The sequence below is a fragment of the Cavia porcellus genome, unplaced genomic scaffold (assembly GCF_034190915.1).
Source record: "Cavia porcellus strain 051 isolate PalLab524CR breed Dunkin Hartley unplaced genomic scaffold, mCavPor4.1 scaffold_27, whole genome shotgun sequence".
Lineage (NCBI taxonomy): Eukaryota > Metazoa > Chordata > Mammalia > Rodentia > Caviidae > Cavia > Cavia porcellus.
The window spans coordinates 22767919-22792551 of NW_026947510.1; the positions used below are offsets into that span (position 1 = coordinate 22767919).

A 24633-nucleotide genomic window follows, 5' to 3' on the forward strand; every position below is an offset into this window, starting at 1 on the left:
ATGATCATGCACACCTATAATCCCAGAACTTTTGAGAAACTGATCATAAACTGGATCCTAACCTAGGCAACTTAGCAACTCTGCAAGACCTTGTTTTAAAATAAATAAATAATGGGGCTATAGGACCAAGGATTTAGCTCAGCAGTTGAAGCACCCGCTTGGTAAGTACAAGGTCATGAGTTTGATCCCTGGTATCAAAAGAAACAAACAAACAAACAAAGAAAATAAATGGGGCTGTGGATATAGCTCAGTGTGGAAGGCCTGGGGAAAAAATTTTAAAAGATGGTTTACATAAGAGTACTATATTACTTTGCCAAGACTGCTATAATAAACTAGTACAGAAGTAGTACCTTAAAAATTTTCTCAGAATTCTAGAAGTCAGAAGTCCAGGATCAAAATGTCATCAGGGTCCTAAGGGCTTCTCTCCTTGACTTATAGATGGTTATCTTTTGTATTCAGCAAAGTTCTGAGTGTATCTAAATTTCCTGTTCTAGTCACATTGGATTACGGCCCACTCTAGTGACCTCATTTTCACTTAACTGTCTCTCCATGGATTCCATTTTCAAATCCTGTTACATTCTCAGCTACTAGGAGTTAGGATTTCAACATAGGAATCCAGGAGACAGGAGAACAAAACACAGTTGGTAGTAAGTGCTAAAGAAAAGCAGCATTCAGGATCTTCAAGTTCATAAAACACCTTTAAGAAACTAGTTGAAGAAACCTCAGATAAATAAATATTAATGAACCATTAGGAATTAGCAGAAGTCCTTTGATATTATGGATAAGAGTACCCAAAGTATCACTAAAGTCAGTAAGGATGGGCCAAAAATTACAACGAAGAGCCAAGAGTCCATAGATGGAAGACATTATTATCAAATTGAGAGACTTTTTTTTTTTTTAAATGAGGGTATTTGGGCTAGGGATGACGCTTTGAGGTAAGTACATACTTCCTGAGTAATGTCCTAGGTTCAATACTTAACTTAGCACTACCCAAAAGAAGGAGTCTGGAGGTAGACGAGGAGACTTCTGTGGGCCATTATATAATAATGGAATATATAACATAGGAACTAAACTATAGCAACCACATAAAGCATTTATTCTTCAACTATGTTCTAAAGACACTGGATTTCCCCAAGTTCCTATTCTATATAACTACATAACTGCATGACATCAAACTTCTTGCATTTCAGTTAAAACAAAACAATCAAAACAGACTGAATGTAGAAGCAGACATGAGAATCCAGGGTTTTTTTTTTAAACATAAAAAAAGACTTGAGGAAATGTAAAACAATTCTATTAATCACACAAAATTTCCTGTTTTGGTAATGGCTGTTTTTCATGAAGACGGTATTTCTATCATTTTATAATGAGTTTATTTTAATAACTGAGTTAAGTGTTTTCATTCCTGTTTTAATTTTTTATAAATGTTGTAAAATTTACCCACATAATTCAAGGCCCTTCGGATGCTCAATAATTTCACAAGAAAAAGGATCCCAAGAATAGAACACTTGAGAACCCAGAAAATTGCTTTAATTAGTCCTTTTACTCTTGAAACCCACCCTACCACCCCTGTGCCTACACAAACTAGGTTTGGCTAAATAAAACTAAATGGCCCCTAGGAAGTGTACTTACTTTAAGGATTCATTCTGTAAAGTTTCTCTCATACAACACAAAAAGATAGGGAAGGGGGCAACTCCCTTAATTTCTAAATTTTGTACAATAAATTTTAATTAGGAAGCACTGCTACACAGACAAGAAAACCAAGGGGTTATCTATGAAATCAGATCCTCAGCTTTTGATTTCTAGCTATCTGCAACTTCTACAGTTCTTTAATTTTCCTGGACTATCAGTATACAAAATGACCTAATACCCATTCCAGTTCTAAATTCTTTAATTTGAGAAAAACCAAAACTATCAATGGAAAAGGAAATCACTATGAATACTTCTAGTATTCTTTTTTTTTTTTTTTTTTTTTTTTTTTTGTCTTTTTCGTTTTTATCAGTACCAGGGATCGAACTCACGACTGCCTGCTTGCAAGGCAGGCGCTTATGCTGCTGAGCTAAATCCCCAGCCCCACTATGAATACTTCTAATCAGTCTACAAAACAAAGACTGTACCATCATAAAATGGGGTGATTCAGAAAATTTTTAAAGTTACCTTCTAATATTACTTTCTATATTTTCAAAAAAAAATGGTTGGTATTTTTATATAACCAGTATATCATAAGAAACATAATCTACTAAATAAAAAAACAAAACAGAAGTGAATATTCATCGTAGAAATAACTAGTCAGTATTTTACCAAAGAAAGCAATTAGTGCCTTCTAATTCAAGAAAGACAAAAAGGGGGAGGCACAACTATCAAAATATAAAGCTTGATAAATATAAAACATGCCAAAACATAAACAAAACTAAAAGCTTCACACTGAACTCTTCCCATAATTGTATGTTTATTTTATGCAAGTCTACAGAATTAGAGGAACTTTTCTTATTGGTTTGTTTATTTAAAGTTGTTGTTATTGCTGTTGTTTTGAGACAAGGTCTCACTATTTATTAGCTCACGCTGGCCTTGAACTCACTATTTAGACCAGGTTGGCCTCAAATTTGGGATAACCCTCCTGCCTCAGCCTCCCAAATGTTGGGAGTACAGACAACATACTGCTTAAATTTTATTTGAAGCGGAAAACTCTTAACAGACTCTAAATTTTAATTATAAGATTATACCCTAATTGGCATATAATCTATGCTATATTAAAAGATTAAAAAGTGGGGGGCTGGGGATTTAGCTCAGCAGCATAAGAGCTTGCCTTGCAAGGGTGTTGGTCTTGAGTTTGATCCCTGGTACTGGTAAAAATACAAAAATAAAAAAAAGACTAAAAAGTGGAATATTAACTAAAAATCCAATTTTCAGCATGCAAGTTAAGACAAAAATGAATCCTCAGAGCTTTTAGACATCCTAATGAAATTCCTTGTATTACCTTGACTTTCCTGAAGTAATGGCACAACAGAAACACAAATTGGAATAGCAAAGAAATGTCTACTTTTCTCTAATCAAGAACACATAACCCCAAAAAGCTGACTTCTAAGTGAATTTAGCTAGTTAGACTTAAGCTATGTTTAAGAGTTTTAAGCATTTCAAAGTAACTTACAGATTAAATGTTTCATTTTATTTAATTAGTCTGAACTTTTGTTCCATGACCCTCAATTGATGAGATCTATTCTTAAAATCTCAAATTGTATGAATTAAATTATCTTCCAAAGAATGAAAATTTAATTTGGTAAGATTCAATAGATTCAGCACAACACAGGGAACATACATAATTAAAGAGAGAAATAATTTTAAAATATTTTGTTATTGAAGAAACGCAGGCGGTCCTGCTTTGCACATTTCCAATATGAATGAATTCAGTTACCATGTTTTAGTTAAAAAGCACCACTCTCTCAACAATATAGCTCATATTTAAGTTACCACAAGAGCTGTGAGTTAGTACATTAAGTACAAATTTGCTGTTAAGATTTTCAGTTGACAAATTACCACATAAACAACAGATGGACAACCCAACCAATCATAGCACTGTTTTGAAGTTTATTTGGTAAAATTATACCTCTACTATTTGATTTATACATAAACTGCAAAGCGATCAGTAAACTACTGTGAAATTTTATATAAACAAGCTATGAAATGCGCAAACCAGCCAATGAAGATGAAAACTACAACAAAAACACAGAAAGTGATAATCTAGCAATAAAATAGAATTTAATATAAATGGGCTTGAAGAAGAAACAGCTTAAAATGTAAGAATGCTGACATCACTACACACTTAATAGACATAAAACCAGAGGAACACTGTGAAGGCAAACTTACTAACATAAATGAACAAAGCAACTGCAATAAGAATGAAAATGGTATTGTAGAAAAACAATACTCTCACATTACAGAAATTCTAAGAGGTATTCAGTAAGTATTACACACCAATCATTTGACACTCATTGCCACGTCCTCAAGACTGAGGATAGATCATTTTACACTAGATTCTGTACTATATGAAATTTTAATTGAGCAAATTTCCAGTCTGTATCAATTTTACTCTAAAATCTAAAAGGGAATTAAGATACCACATAATAATTCCACTCCTGGTTTATATTCTAAAAAAGTATCTGTATATCCAGGTTTATAACAATATTATTCACAGTATCTAAAAGGCAGAGACAACCCAGGTGCCCATATACAAACAAAAGGTAGTATATGTATACTCTGGAATATTATTCATCTTTAAGAAAGATCATTCTGATACATGTTATAACATCGATGAAACTGAGGACATTATGCAGTGAAATAAGCCAGTCACAAAGGAAGTATTTACTGCTTCCACTTGTGTAAAGTACCTGGGATATACAAATTCACAGAGATAGAAAGTATACTTAGGGCTGCCAAGGATGCAGACAGAGTCAGCTTTTACAGGTCCAGTTTAATTTAGGAAAATGAAAAAATGTTCCAGGGATGGATGGTGGTAATGGCTGCACAAAAATGTACTAATGCCACTTAGTTTGTACATTTTGTTGTTTTCTGAGACACGGTTTAGTTATGTAATTCAGGCTGTCCATGAACTCACTATGTAGCTCAGGCTTGCCACCATGCCCGACTACTTAATTTGTACATATAAAAGTAGTTAAAATGGTAAATTTTATGTTGTATCTATTTTAGCCACAATAATAAAAGAAAAGAGAAAAAGCAACAGCCTTTATCAAGCATACGAAAGTCAAAAGAATGTACCATCACCAGAATAACACAATACTTCATGTTTAAATATGAGACAAAACTCTGGGCTGTAAAATAATATCCAATAAACTTTAAAAGATTTGAATCCTATAGAATATATTTTCTGCTCAGAAATGCTAACTATAAATATAAAGAAAATATTTTCTTCATATTAGATCTCTTGAAAAGCTCATTTCTTGGGCTAGGGATGTGGCTCAGTGATAAGAGTTTTTGTCTTGCACGCACAAGGCCCTGGGTTCAATCTCCGGCACCATTCCCCCCCAAAAAAAACTTTTAAGAAACTCACTTCTTTTGCGTCTTTTTGAGACAAGATTTCACATGCAGTTCAGGCTGGCCTCGAACATGTAGTGTGATCCTCCTGTCTCAACCTCCCCAGAGCTGGGATTACAGGCATGCACTACCATGCCTGGCCCTGAACATAAAAATCTTTTAAAAGCATCAATGGATAAACAGATTAAGGAAATCTGGTATGGGGAGAGGTGTGGGTGTGTGTATTATACCTATACAATGTATGATGAATATAATTTAACCTTTAAAAAAGGAAACCTAGCTAGTCATGGTGGCATATACACTTATAACCCCAATACTTAGGAGGTTGAGACAGAGGTTTGCTAAAAGTCAAGGTCAGTCTGAACTACATGAGACACTATCTCAAAAAAAAACAAAACAATAAACAAAAGAAACAGAAGGAGAGAATAAGAAATATTCTTAAACCTAGCAGTCTATAAAAATGATAATACATTTATATCACACTCAAAGGAATTTATCCAAGAAAAGCAAGGATAGTTTAACATTAAAATAACAACAACAAAAAGAACCTAATTCACCATGTTAAAAGCATTTGACAAAATCCACCATCCATTCCTGAAAGAACTCCCAGCAAATTAAGACTACATTGTAGAGCTAACTACACTGGAAAATGATTTAGTAGTTTCTGAAAGTTAAACAAATGCTCAAATGTGAATCACTCACTCACCTCAGAAATATTTACCCCTCAGAAAACAAAAGCATTTGCCATGCAAGGTTCTGTATACAAATGTTCCCAAGGTTTTATTTGTAATAGCCAAAACATGAAATCAACTCAAATTTCTAAAAACATGTAAACATATAAACTACATAACAACCAAAACCACTCAGCAATTAAATGGATCAAACTCTTTTTACATTGAACAATACAGATGCATTCAAAATAATTATACTGAGTGAAAGAAGCCAAGTCAAAAAGAAAGGTTTTTACTGGATGACTCCATTTTTACAAAATCTAAAAAATATAATCTACAATGTCATGGCCTGACGAAAAGGAAATGGAGGGCAGGAAGGATTACATGGGAGAACAGGCTCATTATCCTCAGTGTGTTGATGGTCCCGGGGGAACATGTGTATGTCAAAATTTATTAAAACTGTAAGCTTTAATTATGTTCAATTTATGTTACCTCAAAAGCTATTAGAAAGGGGCTGGGGATTTAGCTCAGCGGCATAAGCGCCTGCCTTACAAGCAGGCAGTCGTGAGTTCGATCCCCGGTACCGATAAAAAGGAAAAAGACCAAAAAAAAAAAACTATTAGAAGAATTATACAACATCATGAACACACTTAATGCCACTGAACTATATACACAAGAATGATTTAAATAGCCAATTTTGTTATTTTTATTACAATTTTTACAAGGAACTTTTTAAAAGTGGTGGGGTTACTGAACTCAAAACTGAAGATAAAAGTGATAATTATGAGAATCAGTAAGATGAGTAAGGAACTCATATTTCCAGGTTACCCACATTCATTACCACATTCAATTTTGTCTGTGATGGGCCAAACACGAAATAGCAGCACCATAAGACAGAGCTAAAAGTCTCTTGTCACACAGTGATGTTGAAAAGCCCTTGCACAATACATTACTTGGGTGTTTTGTGCTGATACTGAGATCTAATGCACTGTCAGTAACATAAAAGGATTGCACATATATTAAGTATGCTACATACTATTTTATAATGATAATAAATGTTACTGATTTATGTATTTACTGTATTACACATTTATCATATTAGAGTGTATTCTCTCTGCTTATTATACATTACACAGCACATGTTATACTTGCAGCAGCCTCATACAACTTACATCATTCTTGAATGCATCAAGAGGCCACATCAAGTGGCTGGCTTATATTATCTAAGTTTGTGTAGATACAACTATGACTTTGCAAAAAAAAATTGCCTAAGGACAGATTTCTGAGTGGCTGTTTTAAATATACGACACTTTTGATTCAATGTGAATTTACAGTTTCTTACATGCTGTTACCTGTGAGATATGATTGATGGAAGACTCCATTCTCCGAAGCTGAGAAGCTTGGATGTCCAGTAACTGGAGTACATTGTTGGCCAATGCATTTATTTGATAAGCAACACTAGCTAGAGATTGGGTTGTATATGCTTTGGTCTCTTCTAAAGCTTTTCTCTTGTCTGTAGCCTAAAATAAAAACAAAAACAATGAATATTAACTTACTAACATTCATTAAACATAGGTTCTATAAAAACCAAGCTATAATTATTTTTCAATTAAAAAAATCACAATTCAATCAAAACTGCACCAATTTGACAACAGTATATAAAGTTTATAGACTGACAACCTATTTTCTTTATACTGACCTTGCAACCCTGCAACATTACCATGTATTAACTTTAATCATTTTTTGTGGATTACTTAGAATATTCTACAAGATACACAATCATGCTGTCTAATGAATACAAACTTTTACTTTTTTTCCTTTCCAATAGAGATGTCTTGTGTTTTTTTTCCTTGTTCTACTGCACTGACTAGGAACTCTAGTACCATAAAGAACAGAAGTATTTATTTCCACATTAAAGGGAAAAAGTATTCAGCATTTCAACATTAATCCACAGATACTAGTTTTTTCCACAGATACCTTTTAAGAACTTATGAAACTACTATTTTATTCTTTGTTCACAAATCCAAATGGTCTTAGTCTTGAGTAACACTTGGTTATTTTCAGTCATGTATTGTAGTCTAAGAGATTCACCTTCCTATTTTGAAATTTTCAGAGTATCGGTTATACACCTTCTCCTAGAAGAGTAGGAGAGAATGACAGCTTTAAACTAAGATCTATTTCTCCTTAAAGTTCCATTTTTTCTCCTGCTTCCCTTATTGTACAATCATGGAACTAAGAACTGCCAATAAAATGTTAATGGAAATGGTGCCATTTCCAGTTCTGGACATAAAAATTGCTCATTTATGCTCCAAACCAATATAGAAAAATGTAATTCTACCAAAATAAAGTTGTATTTAACACAAAATAATAGTTAAAAATGTTTCCATTTCTAAACTTACAATAACTGAAGTTTAACTTTAAAATTCATTTCCCCAGGGGGCTGGGGATTTAGCTCAGCGGCATAAGCACCTGCCTTGCAAGCAGGCGGTCGTGAGTTCGATCCCCGGTACCGATAAAAAGGAAAAAGACCAAAAAAAAAAAAAAAAAAATTCATTTCCCCAGGCTAGGGATAGTGGTGCACGCCTGTAATCCCAGCACTCAGGAGTTGAGACAAAAGGATCAATGTGAGTTTGAGGCCAGCCTGGGCTACAAAGTAAGTTCAAAGCTAGCTTGAACTGCATAATGAAACCCTGTCTCAAAAAAACCACAAAAATTTTTTAATCTTCCCAGCATTGTGTTGGGCGCAGGCGCTCAACATACCATACCCCACCCGGGACTAAGGACCACGCCAGCTTCCGCAATGCGCTACGTCCCTCTTTAAATTAGCTAACCCGTGCGCACTTCGTGCTCACTCTGTACTCTGTGGCAACTCCTGATTGGCCACAGCTGGATATAGTAGCCAGAGCCTGCGTCCCATTCCCGCCCTGCTTCCTCGTGGCAGCCTGTGATTGGTCACGGCCAAATATATAAACCAGAGCCCGCTTATATGTGAATAAAGCAGCAGTTAACTGTCGTCCACAAGAGCGTCTCCTGTCTCCTGTTTCATTGGGGCTGCGCCGGTCACATTGTAATATTTCAAGTGCTCAACAGGCACATGTGGATTGTGACCATCTTACAAAGTATAATTCTAGCCACCACTAATTTCTTCTAAAGATTATGAATCCAAAAAATCAAACCTGCACAAAAATTACTGTTACAAACTTAATTTTGTTTGTAAATTCAGTATACACGACTTAAGTCTTCCTCCTTTGTATTTGTATAAAATAAGCATTCTAGGGGTCAAAGTGGATTACAAATTAGAAGATAAAGTGTCAGGATATACCTCTTAACTGCCCTAACATGTGACAATGAAACCCATTTACTATCCGTCTTATGCCAAGAAGTTTGCTTAAGAAGTTATGTTAAGAAGTTTGCTTAAAATGAAATCAAACATGTTTAGTTTTAAAAGGAAAGCTAAATTATTTAAAACAGCTAAACAATGAATCCAAAACTAAACAGAAACTTCCTCAGGTGATTGAACTTTTATGAACAGCTCACACATAAAACTCATCTCCTACTCAGCTGTGGAAACCAAGCTTTACTAGGTCAGGATCGGCTAGCTGGAGTAAAAAATCTTTTCTTGTAAAAACATACACATCTTTAAGTCCTTTTCTAGCCTCTGAAGGTAATCTCTTCTTTTTCACTGCCTGAAATAGAAATTACTAGCTATATAAGCAATCAACCTCTCCATCATCTCTCTCAATGTCCTTCAATCTCTCCCAACCTGCTGTACCTCCCATACATCTATTTTAACTGCCCTTCCTGTCCTTCACACTCCCACCCTTCACCTACTACTATAGGAAAAATATTTATCTTTCTTATAATCAAATACCCGATTCCAAAAAAAAAAAGAAAATGTCTTTGTCATAACTATTTCTAAAAAGTAAAACAATTTAAATTAAAACATTATATGCTTCTCAAATTATTTCCTGCTTCTGACTTTGAAAGTATTAATTAGAGAAATAAAAGCAAATGAAAATATGCATAATGGTTCCATTATTCAAATAGACACATTTTTTCCATAACACATTAATGCATTTTCATTAAATCATTACACATGTATGTATAATAACGATTATATAGTCTGTAGCCCCTTCTTCATTTCATAATGCATGACCACTATGATCTTTTTCTCCATATACTACTCTTAACTACTATCCTTGTCAAAAAATAATTTTCAGTAGCTTCACGATTATGGTGATAACCCTTAAGATACCTACTCTTCTTTTAATTCCTACTTGAATCAAATTTCTCATTTGATTTTAAATCAAAGCATCAATGTACTAGGGTCTGTTTTTAAAAATTAACATACAACTTCCTATTAATCAAACAAAAGATAGTAATATTTCAAATTAAAGAAATTCAGACAGAAATGGGTATAAGTATCTTCTATTATTTCCCTAAAGTATAGTGTAATACATAGAAATATAAACATAACTCCCGGAGGCTGGGGATTTAGCTCAGCGGCATAAGCGCCTTGCCTTGCAAGTATGTGGTCGTGAGTTCGATCCCCGGTACCAATAAATAAAGAAAAAGACCAAAAAAAAAAAAAAATCTAAAAAAACATAACTCCCATGCTACTATCCTTTAACTTCAATAAGCACAGCTTTATAAATTCACATTTTACATGGTTTTATGTTTGCAAATGTTTGAATCTCAAAGCAATCAAAATTTAGTTTCACTAATGTTTTAATGAATCTAGAATCCTGTTTTTAGAAAATAAGACAGTATTTTGGTATTATAGGAAATACCAGAATACCGATATCATCTTATTTCTTCAAATACTACCACTGTTAATTTATTAAAATTGCCTATTTATTCATTTTACAGATTAATAAAACTGCTTTCTTCTGACTTGTTATTGCAGTATTTTAGCTGCATAAAAGGTCCAAACACCAACCTATAAGATAACTTTTAAGAGTGCTGTTTCTACAGCCCTGCCGCACTGAAAGATGTAATATACAGAAAAAGAACAAAGCCTATATATCTATACCGAGCATATTCTATAGTATTGGCCTCCATAATAACATGTTGGAGTAAGAATATGACAAACTAAAATGTTCTTTCTTACTCACTTTGAACCCCTTCCTTAAAATGATTTGCTTGAAAACAATTTGCTTTCTTTAGAAAATAGTAATTTCTCACTCTCCTAAGCACAAGTTATCTGACAACCTTCTTTGGTTAATGAAAGAGAAGTGTCACCTGCATGTAAAATAAATTTTTAAAGTTTTCTGACACTTTGGTCTTGAATTTTCCTCAAAACCTTTCTAGAAATACCAGGTCTATCACACCACATTTCCTGTACTTTTTAATTTATCTCTAATCCAAACCTAAATTCAAAATTTTTCCAAATTCCAAAGGAAAACCCTTATATCTGTTCTATTTTATTCTGTACGTACAGAATAAAACAGAATAAAAGTCAAAGATTGTTCACAGTTGTTGATAATCACATCTATATGTGAGTATCTGCGGCCCTGTCTTTTCCATCAAAGCATACAAACAGAAATGGCTCTTTCTCAAGACTCTAGTCTACCCTAGGTGGCCCCAATACACAGAAAATACAAGAACACCTGCTCAGTTTAAATTTTGGGAGCACCGCTACAGACCAAGGCAGCCTTATCTTCAGATCCCTCCATCCTTGTACCCTTCCGACTTACTGCCCCTCAGCAACCCTTCTGATCCTCCCCTCCATGGCTTAAACTAGCTAACCCAGAAGGAATATAAACCTTGAATTCAAAGGACAGCTGCTTTCCACCTGAGGGCTTAAAACACCCCACCCCTCAGCAAACCCGCTACCTCCAGTCTGAGAGCACTCTTGCCCTTCTCCAGAACTTGAATTACAGACATGGCAGTGAAGGGCCACAGGAGAGGAGAGTTGCTCACATAATGGCAGCCAGGAAGAAGAGAGAAGAGAGAAACTGGGAAAAGAGACAGACCTCTCCAGGACACATCATCAATGTGTCCCACCACCTCCTCCATCAGGCCCTAGGCCAAACAGAAAGTCAGCTCTAACCACTGCTGCCCCACCCATTCATTCAATCACTTGCCCAAAACCCTGTGGCAGGTCTCTAGAGGTGGTTCCAGGCTGGTCTCAGACTTGCAGCCAGATCTTCAGCCTCCTGAGTGCTAGAATTGCAGGCCTGGTGTGTGCCACCACACCCATCATCAAGAGCAGCCCTTTAAATGTTCATGATGATTCTTATGCATTCAGACTTGGCAGTTCTGAACTGAATTCCATAACTGCCATCAGCTTGAACCATGGATGGTACATATATGCCTGACCCATTCCTCGTGTATCATCACTTCTCAGTAATTAATTACAATAATGCAAAAAAAGGCATTGATTTAGCAGACCAGAAGTCATCATATACTCCAGTTTCTTAAGGAAAACATTTAAGTGGCATAAAAAATTACAATACTCTGATCTGTGGTACAACAATTGTAAACGCATATTATGTATATACCATTAATGGAGTGCTTACAATAATTCCATGTTAAGATTTAGAGAATTACTGATAACTATGAATATACATTTCTTTTAATTTAATGAAATAAAGTTGTTATAATAAACTTATTTGGTATGATAGATTAATATTTATATCTGGGCAGTAATTATTCAAATCTGAACAATTAGATTCAGTCCATTTATTGGCTATTAATTTTATTAGTAAAAAGACTGATAAAAGTGATTAAATCTATTTGTACCAGTGGTTCAAGCCAATAAGAACAAGTTAATTTTTTATTGAGACTAGGTGCCACTAAATTGCCCAGACTGGCCTCCAAATTGCCTCCTGGGCAGCTAAAATTACAGGCAAATGTCACCATACCCAGGTAGACTACATTTTTTTCAAAGCTTCACAAATCAAGGTATATCTCCAGAGCATTTCCAACAACTGGATTATTCGACTCTAAAATTTTAAGTTTCATTATAATTATATCCTAAGTAATTAACACTTTTCCCAAACTAATTCCTTTATCATCCTTTGCAATACTACAGTCTTTAAAAATAGGCTTAAGGAACAACCCAGAAAAATATAGTTCTAAAAAACAACTATATTTAAATGTATAGGGGCTGGGGATTTAGCTCAGTGGTTCAGGTGCTTGCCTGGTTAAGTGCAAGGTCCTGAGTTCGATCCCTAGTACCAAAAGAAAAAGAAAAGTACATCTCTAAATGCATAGTTTCACAGTTAACTATTAGTCATAAAAAATATATTGAGGGGGCTGGGGATTTAGCTCAGCGGCATAAGCGCCTGCCTTGCAAGCAGGCAGTCGTGAGTTCGATCCCTGGTACCGATAAAAATGAAAAAGACCAAATATATATATATATATATATTGAGTAGAAAACATCTGCTTATCTTTTCATTTATTCTTCTGATGTTAAATAATTATCTTCTCATATAAATTTATTTCTTAAAAAGAAGTAAACTGGAAGAATTGTGATGCTCAATATTGGGCAAACACTTCCACATCAAGAGTGCGATATGACAATCAATTATTTAATATAAACTTGTTATTTTCTTCTAGAAATTTACCCAAAAGAAAGAAAAGACCTCCTGAAAAGGAAGAAGAGAGGTGGAGTTGAATGGGAAAAAAAAAGAAAAAAGTTGTATCACATACAAATTCTCTGTGAAGAATGTCATCATTACATATATCTAAAATGTGTCAATAAAATCTCATTTAAAAAAAGAAGTGAAAGATCAAGCATAAACATCTCAATTTGTATGTTCAAGAATGTTACACACTAGCCAGGTGTGGTGGATGACTGTAATCTCAGCACTCAGGAGGTTGAGGCAGGAGGATCCTTATGAGTTCCAGGCCAGCCTGAGCTATAAAGTGAGCTCAAGGCCAACCTGAACTAGAAACCAAGACCCTGTCTCAAGAAAAAAAAAGAAAAAAAAAAAAAAATCACAGTGTCTTTGGCTGTAAGAGGCAAAAGAAAGAAAAAAAAGGAAGAAAAAAATCCAAATGGTTAATGACAAGAATTTTCAAAAATGTATAAAATAGAATATTATACCTCCCCAAGATGGCACCGCACAACTGCAAGACAGCATGGGCACCATGCCACTAGCTCCACAAGTCATTAGGACCCATACGCCATTCACAGTGGCAGCTTTAAAAGAATTAAAGACAGCGGTTGCCCAATATGGCGTTACAGCTGTTTTCACTCTTGCTGTTTTAAATTCTCTGGCCTGGCTAGCTCAGTCGGTAGAGCATGGGACTCTTAATCCCAGGGTCATGGGTTCGAGCCCCATGTTGGGCGCCACTTGATCTGGCCCGCGGATCAATCCATGGGGTATATACCTGGAGGGGGAACAGGGATGAATAAAACAGGGCGGGAGACAAAGAGAGATGGAGACAAGTTGAGGAGTCCAATCAAGTCTCGTTTATTCAGGAAATGGTCAGATCCTTTGTAGGCCAAGGGCGGGCTAGTGGGACAGAAAGAAGCTATGGGGTGGTTTCTGATGGGTCATCGTCACGTCTGGGTATGTGACATAAGCAGGAGAGGATTATGGTTAATGTAGGCAGGCGCATTATGTGCCCATAGGAGGGAGCTCCGGGGAGGCAGCACTGGGGCTGTCGCGCTGCTCCCTACAGTCATCAATATTTACTCAGAAGATTTATCAAGTCAGGGTTTAAACTGGGAAGCAGAGCCTCTATGATTTCCAGAACAAAGAATTTATTACAGAATTTTACCTTGAAATTATAGGAGTAGTTGAAAGCCCAAGAACAGTGAAAGGTCAGGGACTCTCATCAGTCAGCTAGAGAAGCTAAAACAAATGAGAGACTACAAAAGAAAATCTCATTACAAAGCTGTCCCTCATCAGATCTGCTACTGAGTGGCCCTGTTACCAGTGTTGACTAAATTATCAGCAATCAAGGCGGGGGGGGGGGCAAAACTGAACAGTCAAGCCACAATCCACCAGCACCTATGTCTCTCACTACATCTAGCCAGACAGAAAACTCTAGTGAATAGAGAATGCTGATTACGCAAATTCATTTGGCTAAGTCTAACCCTGTTGGATTGCCTATACAGGTAAGTTTACAAGACTCATGGTTTGAACAGAAGTAAATAGACACAGTATAAACCACTATACCACAAGCCTCTTTCAGTCTTACTAAACTTGCAAGTAGGGCTGCAGACTTAGCTCAGTGGTACAAGCGCCTGCCTGGAGTGTGAGGTCATCAGTTTGATCCCCAGTAACAACAAAAAAACAGCACCTAAAGAAAAACAACAAAAACATACTACAGAGCCAGAGAGACAAGCTCAGTGGCACAAGCGCCCGCTTGGTAAGCACAAGGTCCTAAGTTCGAATCCTAGTACCAAAAAAAAAAAAAAAAATACTACATACACAGGATCTCTTCCTTTCTTCAGGTAACATTCTTTCTAGTTAGGCGAGTCATAGTTCCCCTTTGATCTTATATAATTTGAATAGTGAAATAAAAGTAACCACTATTAAAATATATTACATGGGCTGGTGGTTTAGCTCAGTGGTGTAAGTGCCTGCTTAGCAAACACAAAGTCATGAGCTTAATCCCTGGGGGGTGTGTGTGTGTGTGTGTGTGTGTGTGTATACATACATACATACAGTTAGGTATAGTACGGGAGAAGTACTGGTAAATATGCACAAAAATTAAGGTATAAAAGAAATACATATTCGTAGGTAACTAGTCCTCATTCATAACTAGCTATGAGATCATGCTGATATTCTTCATTTTCTTCTCTACTATCCATTATTCCCCTAGCCCTAGCAGAGAATTCATCAGGTCATTTTTCCCTGGTGGAATAACCCAAACCTTATCTGCTATACCATTCCTGACTATACAATATTTAGTTTTCCCTAAATTTTTGTTGTAGAGCATGGAAAAGAAAAGGGAATTTTCTGTATTCCAGACATAATCCCCTTTTATCCCCACTGGAACCAAATTTCCATCTGACAGGATCAATCATCTTAACCAATAATCACTGCTTGGTCTGCTAGTTCACTAACATGAGGAAGCTAAAATGGCCAGCTCTTCAGCCCCCAGTTTAATAAAACCAATAATGTGTTCCCCAGTAAAAGTTGGGAACTAAGGACTCTAAACTAGCACAGGCCAGAACTGTAGAACAAAGACCCAAAAGCTTTGCTCATGGATTACTAGGGGTAGCAGTGGGAGAAATTCATTCCATTTCGATTCCCTGATTCTCTGATTTGTGAATGCTAGCAATGAGAGAAGCACCACCACTTACTGGTTGCAGTTTCAAAGAAGAGACCTTTTAAGATAATATTGTTACAACCCTGCAAAGAGTAGCCAGCCAGCTGGTAGAGTAAGTGAACCTTCAAAAGGACATTCCAGTATCATTTCAGTTTTGCTGCTTTAGGATAATGAACATAGAAAGATCAGAAATTCTATGGACATAACTTCAATGCCACATTTTACTTACAAATGAACTCCCCAGTGAGAACCAAAGGTGTTCAAATATTGTAACGTAAATAAGACCTTCTGTAAGGTCTAAGTAAGTTTTGTAAGAAACAATGCAGGTAAGGGCCTTAGCCCTTGAGATTTAACTCAGTGGCTCAAGCATTTGCCTGGCTCAAGCGTTTGCCTGGTAAGCACAAGGTTGTGAGTTCAATCCTTGGTACCAAAAAAAGAAAGAAAAGAAAAGAAACAAACAATGCAGGCAGGGTAACCAAATCCATATCCAGAATGTTATGCCAGTAAGAACAACATCCCCAACTCTCTCCTTTCCAAAGTGGTCCAATGCAAGTGTGATGGCTAATTTTGACTGTCAGCTAGAGTACAGTAGGAAACACCCAATCGCTTCCCAGCTTTCTGGCTAAATCAAATAAAGAGATACTCAGAGGTGTGATTCAAGTTGTAAGGACACTAACCTTATTAACAGATTAAATCACTGATAAATTTATAGCTCATGTGCTAAGAGGATGAAGAAAAAAGTCCAGCTGGAGGAAGTAGGTCACTGGGGGCATGTCTTTTCTTGGGCTCTTTCTCTCCTCTTCTGCTTTTTGGCTGCCATGAGATGGGTAGCATTCCTTCATCACACCCTCTGCCATTATGTAAGCTGTTTTTCTCAAGCATTTGGTCCCACTGACAAAAAGCTGACTAACATAGTAAGAAACCTACCATCTGATGCCTGAATAGTCCCTCCAGAGAAATGACACCTCAGGGGGGTCCGTATTGGCTCTCTGCTGACAGCAAGTCAGTTATTCAGCAGCAGCACAGCCATGTCAGTCTCAGTGAGGTTCACACTGCTGAGGGCATACCTAACTCCATACCTGTCCTCATCACATCTTTTCCATAAATTCGTAAGGGAAGGAGAGGGTTAGATGGAGAAAGAGGCTGAAATGCAGAGGTGATACTGAAGAGAAGCACGCGTGTGCACGTGCATGACACACACACACACATACACTCTACTCTATGCCCATTCAGATTATTCATCTATCTATTCTCCATACTCCCAATCATATTCCTCCCAAACCCATTACTACTGCCATAAATCAGAATAGATCCTCATTTCTAACTTTCTCAACCAGATGAAATGCTCAAAGCTTTACCCACTGGGAGAATAATTTTCCTTCACTACTGTCCTCTCTAAGGTCACTTCTGAGTGTAACTACTTGCAAGTGTTACCAATATATGATATAGAATCTATAACCTATGTCTAAGTTTTTTCTACTTCCATTAAATGCAACTAACTCCTCATAAGGTCACATATGTGCAATGTGAAGAACCAAAGCAGAGGGAGTATGAACTAAGTAAGGTACATAAACTGTCAATAATAAAAGCAGACTGTAAAATTGTGATGCATATGATGTTTTTACATCATGTATATGTACACACATACAAAACAAGATCTAGAAGGAAATATATCAATATATTACTGGTCATCTAGTGAGGTATTCTTACAGTTTTATACATTTTCTATATCCAATTTTTTCTATGATAAAGGAAAACTGTTTTCCTAAAATTTTTTAAAGATATGGACAATGCTATATATCTCTTAATGGAAAAAAAATCTCAGAATATGTACCAGTGTATGTAGTGTGAGCATTCATTTGGCATTACTAGTAGCTATACAAACTAATACATCCAGATAATGAAAGAAGATACAGCAGCATGTTAAATAGTTAGACTTTAAGTGATTTGTGTTTGTTTTTTCTTTTCTGACATTTCCAAAGTTCAATAGTCACTATTGAAAACCACTAGGCAAATATTCAAGAGACTAAGAATCAGGTAAATAATATAAATCACTACAATCCCACCAAGAATGGGGAAATGTAAAGAACTTGAATCTTTGCTGTTACTAAGTGGAAGAATTTTTATCCCATGACCTCCATTAATATGAATCACCTCCTTTAAAGGCTTTATTTTCTATATAGTTACTTGGGATCTAGGGATCCAACATATGAAGGGAGAGGATTCAGCTCATGGCATTATCTTTCTCTTCAAACATGAAATACTGCTATTTTACAATTACTCAAATAGATACTTGATAATATTTTTAAAGTTCCATTTACTTTGCAAACCATTTTCATTCAGTAAACTAAGCAAAATCCTGAAATGAAATAAAAACAGAGACACTAATATTTTAAGGAAGTCTGAATCCTAACCCAATGGTTTTTTGTTGTTGCTGGTAGTGGTGGTAGGTGTTTTGTTCTGAGACAGGGTCTTGTTGTGTAGGCCAAGCTGGCCTAGAACTCACTATATACACTGTCTCAGCCTCCCAAGTGTTGGGACCACAGGTATGTGCCACCCCACCAAGGCTCCCACAGTCTTTACACAGCTCTTAGCCTTCCATATGCATTTAAGGTAGGAAAGCTTTATTTATCTAATGTTCTAAACAATAAAAGCATCAAGGAGGCAAAGAAAGGCAAGGAACAAAAGGATTCTAAGAATTAAATAAGAACATCAGCTTCAAGATGAACCAGCCTCAAAAGTCAGCAGTCCCATGGGGGACTAGGATCACAAGGTGTTACTTACACTGTGTCAAGTTGAGACGTTTGTAAGTTTAACTAAGCAACTCAGCAGGGACACATGTTTACTTCCTAAACACCCTTATCCTGTTCAAGTGAAGAGGACAAGGAGATTTTATGAGTGCTACACTCACAATGGTAGGGGTGAGGGTGTCCTTACCATGTAAGGCTGGAAAAGAGGCTTGCTTGCTCTTCCCCCTTTTTGCTCTTATTGCTTTGCTGTTCTCTGCTGCTTGAAGGGCTTGTCCCATTGGCACACCACCTTGCCTTGCAGCCAGCTGAGTATGGACTAAAACCTCCATGGTCAGCCAGCTAAATAAACCTTTCCTTCCTTAATTTTGGATGTTGGATATTTTGTCTCAGCAAAGGGAGAAAAGTAACCAACACACAAGAATAGGGAAATCCTATGAGCTCTTGAAACCATATTCAGGAATTTAGACTTTATCCTGAGGCTAACAAGGAAACACTGAAGAATTTTCAGGAAAAGATGACTACTTTTAGGCTTTAGAAAAACTACTTCCGCTGCAATTTTGTAAATTGCATTGTATAAATGCAACGAGAACATAAAAATAAAGACAGGGATTCTGCTGCAATATGTACTCTGAACCTCACGTAAGAAAGGAACCTTTATCCCACTTACACGTAACAATGAGGAAAAAGAAACTGGGAGAGCTCAAGGTAAAGGAATGTCTCCAAAGACCATGGTCTTCCACTATGCCGTGCCACTTCTTAGTCCATAATTCTAAGAGAATCATATTGGTTCAACATAATTCAAAAGTGGCTTTTACAGTGAACCACTCCAAATCATCATTAACTAATTTGTGTACCACATAAGTTTCAATTCACTGCCAGGGCAGAGAGGACAATGAGAAGCTGACTTTTGCAGATAGCCAATAATGTTTTTGACCAAGAAACAACTGATGGCCCTTTTAGAGAAGAAAAAACAAAAATAATTTAATGCTTCCTAAATTATTGCTCACTGACATGACAATCTATAAGAAAAAAGTTATAAAACTGTAAGAATGGATTAACAAAATATTATTGTAATTAACTGAATTTTCTTTTTATTTTAAAAAGAATAAAACAAAACATCAGAGTAAAAAACGCAAATAACACAGGACTTCAACACAAAACAGGAAATCAACAGTGGCTACCATAATGCCTCTTGTTTTCTTCCAAATAAGTTTTCTATACCTTCATACACAATAAATTGATACAAAACAAAATAGTATAAAAGCAATCAAAAGGAAAGAATCAGAGCCTTACAGGTCTTCAAAACCAGACAACAGGAAATCAATAATGGCTACCATAGTGTCTCTTGTTTTCTTCAAAATAGCTGTCCATACCTTCACACAAACTAAATAAAATAACTGAAACAGACTCAAACCAATCAAAACCAAGAATAAATATATCAGACTTCAAAACAAAATGGTAAGAAATCAGCAATGGCTACCATGATATCTCGTTTTCTTTCAATGTAGCTGTTCATACCATCACATATACTAAAATCAATTCTTGTAAACACTTTTGAAGTTCTAGGCATATATAAGCCTATATGTGTACATGTATTCTTTCTGTATTAGAGGGAAAAACAAAACAAAACACAACCAAGTATAAGAAAAATAAGCCAGGTGTGGTGGCTCATGCCTGTAATCCCAGCACTGAGGCTGAAGTAGGAGGATCATTGCGAGTTTGAGACCAGCCTGGGCTACAAAGTGAGCTCAAGGCCAGCCTGAACTGCATAGCAAGACCCCGTCTCAAAAAAAGAAAAGAAATGAAAAATAAGCCAGAGTCAAATAAATAAACTGTAACAAAGGGCCCAAAACAATAACGTAAGCTTTCAAAACAAGGTGATAAGAACATAACTAATTTTGTTTTGCATAGTTATCTTCAAAAGTCTTACTTGAGGACTAGAGATATAGCTCAGCAGCATAGGCACCTGCCTTGCAAGCAGGCGGTGGTGAGTTCAATCCCCGGTATCCATTAAAAAAAAAAAAAAAATTTTAAAAAGTCTTACTTGAATTAACAGATATTGTCATGCAATATTGATCTAATCTTACAGATGTTAACTGTTTTCTTCCAAGAACTAATACAATTAGTAGTACAATCATGTTAGTAACCTTAAGTGTTATATATACAAATTTTTATCTTTTTTCTTCTTTTTTCTCCTTTTCCGTTATTTTTTCCTCTTTGAGCAGTATTTCACAGTATTTATTCCTCCTTTCACAGTATTTACTGAAGGTTCTGTATCTTATATACTCTTTCAGTTTCTTACACTAGGGAGATGATACAGTATTTATACATACAAATTTATTTCACTGATGAGTATGGCCTCACGTTGCATCCACTTACTTGTAAAAGCATCAATGTGGTCTTTCTTTATAGCTGAGTAGTATTCCATTGTATAAAAATACTACATCTTTTTTATCCATTTCTCAGTTGATGGGCATTTGGATTGTTCCCAAGATTTGGCTATTACAATTTTTGCTATTATAAACATAAGTGCGCATATATCATTGTGATATGATGTTTTCAGTTCTTCTGGGAATATGCCAGAAAGTGGAGTAGCTGGGTCAAATCGGACTTTCTATTCCAGTTATTTGAGAAACCTCCAGACTGACCTACACAGTGGTTGCACCAGTCTACAATCCCACCAACAGTGCAGAAGAATTCTTTTTCCCCCATGGCCTCTCCAGCATTTGTTGTTGGTAGTTTTCTTTATCCTGGTCATTTTTAGGGGAATGAGATGGAATGTCAGAGTTGTTTTAATTTGCATTTCTCTAATGACCAATGACGCTGAACATTTTGTCATGTATTTATTTGCCATTTGTATTTATTCATCAGAAAACTATGTATTCATCTCAGATACCCATTTTTAGAATGGATATTTGGATTTGGGGGGGCCTGTTTTTTTTTAATTCTTTACATGTTATAGATAGAAGTCCTTTGAGAGACACGAAGTCCGACTAAGAGTTTTTCCCAACTTGTGGCTTTTCTTTTCACTCTGCTGGATATTTCTTTTGACATGCAAAAACTTCTTAGTAAAACGAGATTCCAGTTGTTGATTCTGGGAAGTATTTCCCATGCAGTTTGATTTTTGTTCATAAGTTCTCTGTTGATCCCTATATGTCTTAAAGATTTCTACCTACTTTGTCTTCCAGCATGTTTAGCGTTTCTGTTTTAATATTTAGATCTTTCATGCATCCTGAATTTAGTGCATGATGACAGACATGGATCTAGTTTTAGTTTATAGCATATGGAAAGCCAGGTTTTATAGCACCACTTATGAAAGAGGCTATCTTTCTTCCAGTGAACATATTTAGCCCTTTTGAAAGAAAAGGTGGCTGAATGTGTTTATAGTTGTGGCTGTATCTTCTATCACGCTGATCTTCAGGTCTGTTTTTACTACAGTACCATGACAATTTTATTACAGTAGCTTTGTAGTATAACTTCAAGTCAGGCATTGTGATGCCTCTTGCCTTGCCTCTGTTGCCTAGAATTGCCTTTGCTATTCTAGGTCTCTTCTGGTTCCGGATGAATTTAGGAATGATTTCTCTAGATCTGTGAGGTTTGCTAACAGTATTTTGATTGGAATTGCATTAAATCTGTGCAACAAATTTGGGTCCATGTCTTTACCTACAGAGAACTCATACAAAACAACATAGTATAAAACTGATTTGAACAGGCATAGTGCAGTAAATGCAGGTGGCTCCCATCCTGGGCTGCCGCACGCTCACAGCCACTGTGGCCGGGGAGGGGGGGGGGCCTTCAAGCTGTTTCTTTCTAATGAATTGACCATTTTACTGCCCAAGTTCTGAAATGGCCAACACATCATATAGAAAGACATCTCTTTAGGCTCCTGCTTGAAACCAACAGCGTGAGAGCTGCCGGCCTTAATTCAAGGCCAGTCCATTTTCAATTTTGATTTCATTAACTGAAACTGGATTATTCAGTAGTTTTATATCTTCTTCATTGAGCTTTGGTAATACATGTTTCTAGGAATCTGCCCATCTCTTCTGTGTTATCAAAACTATGACAGTAAAGGTTTTTAAAGGAGGTATTGATGATCTTCTGAATTTCCACAGGGTCTGTAGTGATTTCACCCTTTTCATTCCTTATTGCATGAATTTGAGGTTTTTCTCTCTTTTTTTAAAAATAAGATTGGCTAGTGACATCAATTTTACTTATTCTTTCAAAGAACTAACTCATTGATTCATTAATTCTTTGTACTGTTTTCTTAGTCTCTATTGTGTTGATTTCCACTCTGATCTTTGTAAATTTTTTTTTTTTTTTTTTTTTTTTGGCATTGGGTTTGACCTCCTCTTTTTCTAGATGTTTGAGGTGTAGCATAAGGTTCTTTATTTGTGTTCATTCTATTTTCTTGATGTAGGAATTCATCCCAATAAGTTTTCCTCTGAGGACTGTTTTCATTGTATCCTACAGATCCCACTAAGCTGTATTTATATTTTTGTTTACTTGCAGATGTTGTTTAATTTTTTCTTAAATTTCTTCTGTGATCCATTGATTGTTCAGAAGTGTATTAGTTTCTGTATGTTTAAGGAGTTTGCAGTTTCTTTTGCCATTAATTTCCAGTTTTATAGCACTATAATCAGATAATATACATAGGATAGTTCCAATGCTTTTGCATTTACTTAAGCATGTTCTATAGGATAGTATATGGCCTATTTTAGAGACAGTCCCATGTGAAGCTAAGAAGAATGTATATTCTCTTGTTGTTGGGTAGAACACTCTGTACATCTACTAAGTCCATTTGTTCCCAAGTTTCATTCAGTTCCTTTATTTCTTTGCTGATTTTGTGCCTCATTGATCTGTGTCTTTGTGTCAATAGAATGTTAAGGTCTCTTGTTATAATTGTATTATTATTTGATTTTTCATTTGTTAATATTTTTATATAGCTGGGTGCTCCCATATTTGGTGCATATATATTAAGATTGCTATCTCTTCCTCTTGAAGTTTTCCCCTAACCAGTATGTAGTGACCTTCTTTATCTCTTTTGTTCATTCTTGAAGTTCACATTGTCTACAAAAAGAATAGCTACCCCTGATTATTTTTGGGTTCTTGTTGCATGACATACTGTTTTCCATTCTTTGACTTTCAGTCTATGAATTTCCTTTTGGATTAGATGGGTTTCTTGTATACAGCATATGGTGGGATGTTGTTTCTTGATCTATTCTGCCAGTCTGTTTCTTTTTATTGGTGAACTGAGGCCATTTACATTAATGATTTTAACTGACATATATGGGCTTATATTTGTCACGTTATCTTTCTGCTGTTGGTTCTCTACCTTTCCCCTCTGTTTAATTGTCTGCGCTGCTTAGTGGTTTTATTCTGTTGGTGTTCTTGAAGTCATAGTTATTTTTATGTCTATTCAGAATGTCTTTCAGTATTCTTTGCAGGGTTGGGTTAGTGGTCATGAAGTTCTTCAGCTGTTCTTTATTGTGGAAGTATCTTATTTTTCCATCAATTTTGAAGGATAGTTTTACATCAATCTGGGTTGGAAGTCATTTGCTTTCAGGACTTAAAATACTTCACTCCATGCTCTTCTTGATTTCCTTGTTTGTGTTGAGAAGTCTGCTGTGATTCTGATGGGCTTTCCTTTATAAGCAATTTGTTTGTTTTCTCTAACAGCTTTTAATATTCTGACCTAATGCTGAATTTCTGGGATGTTGATAATTACATGTCTGGGTGTGGTTTTATTTTGCTATGGCTAACCTCACAATTGTCAGACAGGTGCTTAAACTGCTGAGCCAAATTTCCAGAAATAAGGTCCTCTGATATCATTTGCGTTGTCACCTTCTTTTTCATTTACACTTATTAATCTTATATTGTTTTCCTTTGCATCCTCCTACAACTATTGAATTGTTATTTCCTGATTCCTTGTG

The 24633-nt window shown here is 35.9% G+C and overlaps 1 protein-coding gene and 2 non-coding genes across 10 annotated transcripts in view; 1 reads left to right on the top strand and 2 right to left on the bottom strand.

Moving 5' to 3' along the window:
• The window catches only part of Abi1 (abl interactor 1), a 122424-nt gene that overhangs the window by 61523 nt on the left and 36268 nt on the right, over positions 1-24633 (bottom strand). For all 8 annotated transcript variants that reach the window (XM_063238050.1, XM_063238051.1, XM_063238048.1 and 5 more), the window contains exon 2: positions 7073-7240. In XM_063238050.1, coding sequence (XP_063094120.1) covers positions 7073-7240 — 168 coding nt within the window. The remainder of the gene's footprint in view (positions 1-7072; positions 7241-24633) is intronic.
• Positions 13947-14019, top strand: Trnak-cuu (transfer RNA lysine (anticodon CUU)). The gene has a single exon. It is a non-coding gene; the product is annotated as a tRNA-Lys (tRNA).
• Positions 22502-22638, bottom strand: LOC111754951 (small nucleolar RNA SNORA2/SNORA34 family). Its single transcript, XR_002789621.1, has one exon. It is a non-coding gene; the product is annotated as a small nucleolar RNA SNORA2/SNORA34 family (small nucleolar RNA).